This window comes from Rhamphochromis longiceps, linkage group LG6, assembly GCF_057381845.1.
Source record: "Rhamphochromis longiceps isolate RC_006_pf linkage group LG6, R_longiceps_female_GT1.1, whole genome shotgun sequence".
Taxonomy (NCBI): domain Eukaryota; kingdom Metazoa; phylum Chordata; class Actinopteri; order Cichliformes; family Cichlidae; genus Rhamphochromis; species Rhamphochromis longiceps.
Window position 1 is genome coordinate 36,213,683 of NC_140562.1, and position 8,654 is coordinate 36,222,336.

At 41.1% G+C, this 8,654-nt stretch overlaps 2 protein-coding genes across 2 annotated transcripts; one reads left to right on the forward strand and one right to left on the reverse strand.

The window, feature by feature from the left end:
* Nucleotides 1–332: 332 nt before the first annotated feature.
* tekt4 (tektin 4) lies at nt 333–3,753 on the forward strand. Its single transcript, XM_085410457.1, has 7 exons — nt 333–979; nt 1,428–1,498; nt 1,608–1,751; nt 1,832–1,918; nt 2,020–2,155; nt 2,227–2,381; nt 2,451–3,753. Exons 1-7 carry the CDS (start codon nt 458–460, stop codon nt 2,662–2,664), a joined length of 1,329 nt encoding a protein of 442 aa, XP_085266583.1. The 5' UTR covers nt 333–457; the 3' UTR covers nt 2,665–3,753.
* On the reverse strand, nt 3,130–8,170 carry LOC146668537 (polymeric immunoglobulin receptor-like). Its single transcript, XM_085408849.1, has 6 exons — nt 8,134–8,170; nt 5,065–5,391; nt 4,286–4,606; nt 3,799–3,897; nt 3,643–3,713; nt 3,130–3,279 (listed from the first exon to the last, which is right to left on the reverse strand). The coding sequence occupies exons 1-6, from the start codon at nt 8,168–8,170 to the stop codon at nt 3,130–3,132; spliced, it is 1,005 nt and encodes a 334-aa protein (XP_085264975.1).
* Nucleotides 8,171–8,654: the final 484 nt, after the last annotated feature.

The window sequence follows — 8,654 nt, forward strand, 5'->3', positions numbered from 1 at the left end:
GTCTTACTATTTATACTTTATTCCTGCACCCAGCCTGGAGCACCCATAATTTCGTTGTAAATGTACAATGACAATAAAAGGTTATTATATTATATTATATTATATTATATTATATTATATTATATTTAGCAACTAAACAACAAATTCTGTATACTATACTACAGAGATTTAAAATGGTTCTCTTCTGGTATACGCTGAATTGGTCCCAGAGTTTTATTATTATTTATCGTATTATTATATACTTAGGTTTGTTGTTTGACTGATACTAGCATTTGATGATTAGCCGTGTCATCTGAGCCAACATGTGTAACTAGGCAACACCAAACAAACAAACCTACAGCTTGGTCCGGACTGTTAATGTTAGTGCTGCTACTTTTTATTTGGGACTAAATCTGCTTTAATCAGTCCAAATAAATCGCGTCTTTTTTCTTGCAGGCCATTTGAATTGTTAAAAAAAATGTGCTCGGATGTTGTAGTATCACGACCTCACTATGACAGCAGAGCTGTAGCTCAGGGGGTCCCGGAGAAAGATCACCTTGTAGCGGCCCCACAGCCGTCCTCGGGCTTAGCCACAGCAGGGTACCGCTCGGCTAAATACACCCCGACTGAATGGTTCTCCAACTACCAAAACTTACTTCAGCAAGCCGGTACCGACTGCCACGAAGCTACGAGCCTTCAGCGAGAGTCCAGAACTTTGTACCAAGACACCGATGCATCCACTTTTAAGACACAGGCCGAGGGAACACGTCGTCTGGGAGAGAGACTACAAGAGATCCACTACTGGAAGTCTGAGCTGCAGCGGCACATCGAGCAGCTGCTGGCCGACACGGAGTCACTGGTGGCGCTGAAGATGCGGCTGGAGAAGGCGCTGGATGCCACCGAGATTCCCTATGCTATCGCCACAGACAACCTGAACTGCAGGGCGAGAAGGCTGGGAGCTGACCTGGTCAGAGACACTGTGGAGGAAGAGTTGTTCAAGGTGATAGACAATATTTCATGATCCAAAATAATATCGCCTAAGTGTGGGCTTGCAAAAATCTGAACGTATAATTATAATTAAAGTGAAATTTGTATTTGGATACATTTTCTCAAAAGTGTATTTAATTTGATATTTGACCAATTACTGCTTATGGGATATTTTAGACACATTGATATTTTATTTTGGAATAATGCTTTTCAAATTAAAGGGAAAGAATCGCACCTAAGTTAATGGCAAATGTGAACTAGTGTGATCTGATCAACTGGCAGTGGCAGATTTCACCTCAACAAACTAAGAATGTCTGCTTTTTCTTGTCTTCAGTGATATTTAAACATATTTGAACTGATCTTAGCTCTTACTGTAATATTTTCAGAGTAAAACGTTTAATAATGAGATCCAGCAGATGGCAGTAACACATTAACCAGTAAGATGACTCCGTCTTTTGCAGGAAGTGGACTTGATCAGGAGTGTCCAGGCTCTTCTGAAGAGAACTACAGCTCAGGTTGTCAGTCAAATCAAGTAAGTTTGAAACTCTGTTTAAAACTGCATAACATGTAGAATTTCATAACATGAAATATTTATATAACTATAAACAGAAACTTTTATTTCATGTGTGTCTATGCATCAGGTTGAACAGAGAAGCCAAGCACACTTTAGAGATGGACTGGTCTGATAAGTACCAGGCCTACCATTTTGATGACCACAGCGGAAGACACAGTAACATGAGTTCAGATACGCAGCACCATCCCAGCTCAGCTGCCATGCAAGAACAGTGAGTTTGAGCAGCTGGAGATATTACATAAACCTAAAAAAACGAGAAACAGTCCTGATAACTTTTTTCACTTGCTGCAGGGTGTCCAGCCACCCATCATGGACGAAGTTTACACAAGACAACCTGTTCAAGGCCGTGCAGGAGGAACAGGCTACCAACAGTCTCAGGTTAGAGCACATACTAGTTCATATACTGCAGCAGAATCTGAAACTGATCCTGGTTCATTATTTATTATTTGCTTTAAACAAATGGAATCCTTGTGTGTTAGATTGCTGGTAGAGCAGGTGCTGCAGGACACGGCTGAGGATCTGAGAGTCCAGTGCTCCAGTGTTGACCGAGCCTTTAGCGAACGCTGTGTGGAGCTGAATGAGGCCAAGACACAGCTCAATATGCAGCTCAAACAGGTGGATGAAATGACAGACAGAGTAAATGACTGGTTATTAGTTGATGATTGATTGTATTATCTCATGTGTAGATCTTGGAGCAAATTGGTGCCCAGGAGAAAAACATTGTGGCTCTGCAGCAGGCCATTCACAACAAAGAAGCTCCACTGCGAGTAGCTCAGTCCAGACTTTACCTTCGCTCCCTCAGACCCAACATGGAACTGTGCAGAGATGAACCCCAACTCAGGTATGCATGCACAAAACAATAAACTGCTTTGTCTTTCTCGCTGCTCTGATTTTTTGCTTCTGTCTGTAGTTTGGAAGGGGAGGTGAAGCAGATTGATGCCACTCTGGCATCTCTACAGCAGAAGCTGAGCAAAGCCAGAGAGTCCCTGTCTCGCCTGGAGGAGTCACGCATGGCGTTGGAGAAAGACATCAACTGCAAAACCCACTCACTGTTCATCGAGAGGGAAAAGTGCATGACTCACCGTAAACGATACCCGACCACTTCAGCACTGTCAGGATACTGAAAGGTTCAACACGTCTTTGTTTGGCTCTTTTTTGTGTTGCTGTAATTAGTAATAAACAAATAAATAAATCATGTGTACAAGAGAGCCTGAAACCCTATATTGAAAAAAAATTACATTTCAGTTCCTTTTCATGGCCACAATATTCTTTATTCATTCACGTATTCTAAAAAGATTGACAATATGTGGCTCGAACAGAACTACTTTGAAGTATAAGTGTTAAAAACTGCTACATCAGAGGAAAACCCATAACTACAGGCAATGTACATAACAGGTGTACAGCTGGGAGAAGACAGGCTAAACAACAAATATAAGATTAGGTCATAGTTTAATGTAAATATGCACTTCTGAGACATGGTTATGACCGATATAAAGATGACTTTTTACATTTAGTACTAAAGGCATTAATATGACCACATATTTGATCACAGTTTTGTATACTGTTCGGTTTGTTTTGGTTCTGTCCTTTTAGCGTTCATAAGTAAAACACATATCTTCTGTCTCAGGGATATCTTCATACACATGATCACCATCATCATTATCATAGATGTGCCAGTTGTTCCGCTCCTCAGAAGAACCCAAATTGAAACACGCCTCAACAGCTTGGTTTTCATAAGTCTAAAAAACAAATAGAAGGAAAGATTACAATGACGAAGGAAACTCACAGTGAAATTCAGAGGTCACAATAAGATGGACACATGGCATAACAATTTCTTGATGATAACATATTTCTTTGGCCCACTAGCACCAGGTGCATCTATTTCTCTGATTTTTTTAGCCTAAACTGAGTAAATAGGAGTCTACAGAAATGTAATATTGAAATAATGTACACATTTTAGAGGACATGGTGGGAAGATGTTCCTGAGAATAAACGTAACATTTACAGGACCACTGTCAAAGCAAGCTAAATCGCCAGTACGGTGCAGCAAACATTGCACTTTCGAAATGCTTCTGATACTGTCTCATGTATTTTCCTCTCACATGATCCTTAAGCTTTACTTCTCCTGCTTCTTCAGTGTTTATCGTGATTCTGTTCATGGCGATGTCAGCTGCTGGAGCAACACAGAAAACAATAAATTAAAGTGCTTGTGTGTGGACAAATCTATATATGTGTTTGTGTGCATATGTGTGTATTACCTCTCACTTTGGTGCATTTATAAACCTTGATCCAAGCCACTGTCGGTATCAGCATTATAACCAGAGGTGCGGGCAGAAAGTAAACCAGAATGTGAATTGCTGCAGGAAAAGAAATATTTAAGAGAATAAAATCTGCACAGAGGTATCATAATATCCACATATCATATGTTCCAGTCTGTCTAAACAGCAGAAATAGCACCAAATCTCTAGACTGATCAGCATTTGGTACCTTGTGTTCCTTATTTCATTAATAGCTAAATGAGCACTCCTATTTTAGAATCACAAATCATTGAAATTTTGAATGCATGAGGATTTACATCACATTTAAGTCCCTTTAACCCAAAAGAAAAAGAGCTATCTAGGAGAACATAAATCTTACTGTACAGCAATATTTTTTGCTTCCTGTTTCTGAAATAATAAAATACATTATATATAATAAATACTTTCTGTATTAGCTTTCATAAGAGACATAACTATAAACTCTCACCTTTGACTTGAAGCTCAACAGCAGAGAAAACATCTCGTCCACTGTTTCTTTGGACACCACAAAGGTATAAACCAGAATCCCTTCGGGTCAGTCTGGTAATGCTCACTGTAAATTTTCCTAACACTTTGTCATCATCAAGTCTGAATCGTCCATTTTCTTTGTTGTCAGAGGTGATCAGTGCCTGCTGCAGACATGTGGAGGGCCGTGTTCCTCTGCAGATGTACTTCAGGCTGTTCTGGTACTCAGACTCATAAGGACAACTGATGGTCACGGAATCTTCTTTATAGCTTTTTATTTTGGTCACACTGTTACAGCAGCTGTCTGTCAGAAAGATAAACATCAAAAATTGTCACAAGCTAAAATAGAGACTAAGTAAATGCAAAGAAAAAGATGTCAAAAAACTAAAATAAGTTTCACATTTAATTTTATCCTGTCATCCAAAAATGTGTGCTGACTCTTATCTAAGCAACATGCTTATATCTGTACTGTATTACTTTTTATTTTTGTGTGTATCCTTTGCTTCCTTCCATGTTTCACGATGAAAGAGAAACCTCTGTTTCATCGTGACACATGGAGTGCAGAAAGGTCAAATGTTGCTCAAATGTTGTTCATGCTGACGAGTGTCACTAATGTAAGTGCAAAAAAAATTGTCAATGCTTTGTTTTGAAAACCTTCTCCAGTGTGCTCTAGCTACTTTTGACAAATCCATCTGTTGTCAGAGAACCCCGCGCCCCAAAACTACAACATACTAAATAACTATATAAGGTCATTTTATTTACCTTGCCCAACATCCACTGTGACTTCAGCGTAGATGTCATTTCCAAATAAGGAGATGCCACACCAGTATTTCCCTGTATCCCTTTTCTGCAAGTTGAAGATCGTCACAGTGAAGATTTGAGCCTTTGTGTCATCGTAGATGGAGTATTTTTTGTTTTTCGGTTGTGTCGTCATGATAAGAACATCACTCTTGCCACAGTTTGACTTGCACAGGTACTTCTCGGAAGATTGAAATCCCGTCTTATAGGAACAAGAAACATTAACATCTGCCCCCTCATATCCAGACACACGGATCACCCCTGCTGTGCTGGTGACACAGCTCAGAGAAACTGTAAACAGAAGAAAACAGTGTTAGGTACAGACAGGGACAGCTGGTATGAATGGGCTGACAGGGCTAGGCCCTCCCTTGGCTTTTCAAGAAAAAATTATAAGAAATTATATAAAATTCCCCTCTCACCCCTGCGGGCAATCTATCCTTCAAGCTCGGATCCTCAACCAGAGCCCTGGGGTTGAGGGTCCTGCGCAGTGTCTTACCTGTTCCTAGGACTGCGCTCTTCTAGACAGAGATCTCCGATGTTGTTCCCGGGATCTGCTGGAGCCACTCGCCTAGCTTGGGAGTCACCCTACCCAGTGCTCCGATTACAACTGGGACTACTGTTACCGTCACTCTCCGCATCTTCTCAAGCTCCTCTCTGAGCCCTTGGTACTTCTCCAGCTTCTTGTGCTCCTTCTTCCTGGTGTTGCTGTCATTCAGTATCGCTACATCTATCACTACAGCCATCTTCCTCTGCTTGTCTACGACCATGATGTCCAGCTGGTTAGCCACCACCATTTGGTCTGTCTGTACCTGGAAGTACCACAGGATCTTAGCTCGGTCATTCTCCACCACCCTACAGAGCGTTTCTCATTTGGACCTCGGGACTTCCAGGCCATACTGGGCACAGATGTTTCTGTATACTATGCCAGCCACTTGGTTATGGTGTTCCAGTTATGCCCTGCCTGCTAGCATCTTGCACCCTGCTGTTATGTGCTGGATTGTCTCAGGGGCATCTTTACACAGCCTGCACCTGGGGTCTTGCCTGGTGTGATAGACCCCAGCCTCTATGGATCTTGTGCTCAGAGCTTGTTCCTGTGCTGCCATGATTACAGCCTCTATGCTGTCTTTCAGTCCACCTTTGTCCAGCCACTGGTAAGACTTCTGGATGTCAGCCACTTCCTCTATCTGCCGGTGGTACATACTGTGCAGGGGCTTGTTCTTCCATGACGGTTCCTCCTCCTATATCTTGGGTTCTGCTGCCTGAGGTATTTGCCTCATCCTGGACTGTGGGGCTGACACTCACCAGTCCCCGGCCTCCTTCCTTCTGCTCAGCACACAGCCTCAGGTTGCTGGATGGGGTGAAACCCTCCATGCATGGAAAGGAGCTTCCTGGTCTTTATGTCAGTGGCTTCTATCCCCTCCTTTGGCCGACTGATTATCCCAGCAAGTTACCTGATCATGGGCAGGGCGTAGGTGTTGATAGGCCAGATCTTGTTCTTACCATTCATTTGACTCCTCAGGACTTGCCTGACCCTCTGCAGGTACTTGGTGGTTACAGCTTTCCTAGCAGCCTCGTCATGGTTCCCATTTGCCTGTGGGATCCCCAGGTGCTCGTAGCTGTCCTCTAGGTCTGCAATATTGCCTTCTGGTAGTTCATTCCCCTCTGTTCTGACTACCTTCCCTCTCTTTGTTATCATCCAAATACAATTCTCCAGTCCGAGCGACATTCCAATGTCCTTGCTGTATATCCCACCAGGATATGCTGTATATCCTAGTGAGATATACAGCAGGGAAATTAATGGTTCCTTAAAATCTTAAAAATGGGTTTTAAGGAAGCAGGGCAATTCCCATTTTTTTTAAATAAACACAAAAAACTTTCTAAAATTCAGCAGCAGTGTTACACGTCACCAACAACTCCACATTCTCTCTCTGTACCTGGATAGTGTCTGCCCACAGCGCCAAAGGACTCTGCGAGCGATCTTCTCTCACCCTGGGAGCAGCTGTCCCTCACCTCTTTTTCTGTCTGCCTCATCTCTGTGCTATGTGCTATTCTGTGATCTCAGGGGCACAAGCTAAACACAAAATACAATTATTGTGTGTCTTTTGGCTAAGAAAATGGATGGAATTTCTTCTTTTTGAGCAAATTATATTTGATGAATGATTGTGATTGGTTTGGACATATTTGTAAGTGGTGACCAAAAACTGGAATCAAGTATTTGCATAATGAATCTTTCACATCGCTGCAGATGAATTTTGGTTCTCTATTCCCTGCAGAAGCATGCTATAATGACTGTACTGTATATATGTTCCCTATCTCCTCCTAGACAAGTGAAACAATCTTAATGAGATGTTATGAAACTTGATTAGGACAGTGTAATGCCAACATCTGTAGAGTGTATACAAATCCCAAAATTGTATACATATGTACATCTGACAGTTCAGATGTGCACTGAATGGAATTTATGCATAGCATAGAATGAAACACCATCACAGCATCATACTATAAAGATCGCGGTATATGTATGATTGTGTGTTTGTATGTTCCCTGTTTGCTAATGTCTATAATGGCCAAATAACATCACACAGGCTTTACATCCCTGACTGAAATTATCCCATTGCTTAGACTTTGTGATATCTAAAGAAAATTCTCAGTGCAAAATGAAACATGAGGCACTCCTCATGTTGTATTTATAATGAGAAGTGAACAACAGTCATTCAGTGCCTCATTTTTAGTAGTGCTAAGGAGATACATTCTGAGTACACCCACAGCACTGAGTGAGCAAATATTTATGAAAATAAAACATAAGGTGTGTGGATGTGGTTTAAAGTGAGTTTAATCCAGCATCTCTTCATTCAAAACAGAAGACTTGTTTAGATTAGTTTGCACATAGCGACAGGCAAGCCTGTAGACAATTATATCCATAAAACCAGACAAATCTATTCTTAGGTGTTACATTTTTCAGCAATAGTCTCAATATAAGAAAGTTGTTTACATAAATTAAATGGACTGCTGTTAATAAATAAATGTACTTACTGCAGTGGATGAATAACAGGTACTGAGTGCGCCACATCTTCATGTACTAATGTGGTTGTAAATCTAATCATAGGTGCCAGCAAATATTAAAATCTCTCAGTTCCCCATTCAAATCCCCTTTCTGGTGCCATTTACTGCCTTGTGAACTTTCCAGTTAAAAGTTCAACCATTGAAAAAGAGAAGTCAGTATAAAAAAGCATAGTTCATATGCATTAAAGTTTCTATAACACCTTAAATTTGATTACTTTGTCAAAGCACATATCAACCCATGAGCAATCTGGATTGACTAATCACTACAGTTTGCTCCTGTGACATAAGTGTTTCACTCTGTCTTTCACTCATAAACATGGTACTTTTCTTTAATTTCTTTTAACATTGTTTGCCTTGGTTTGTTATGTTATGAGCCAGCTGCTCCCGAACCTTTATTTTCTCACTAATTTCTGCATTTGTCCTATGTGAGGGAGTTCTGCCTATACCATCTGTTCATGATGGCCTTACAAATATGCCTTCAATTATGCCAA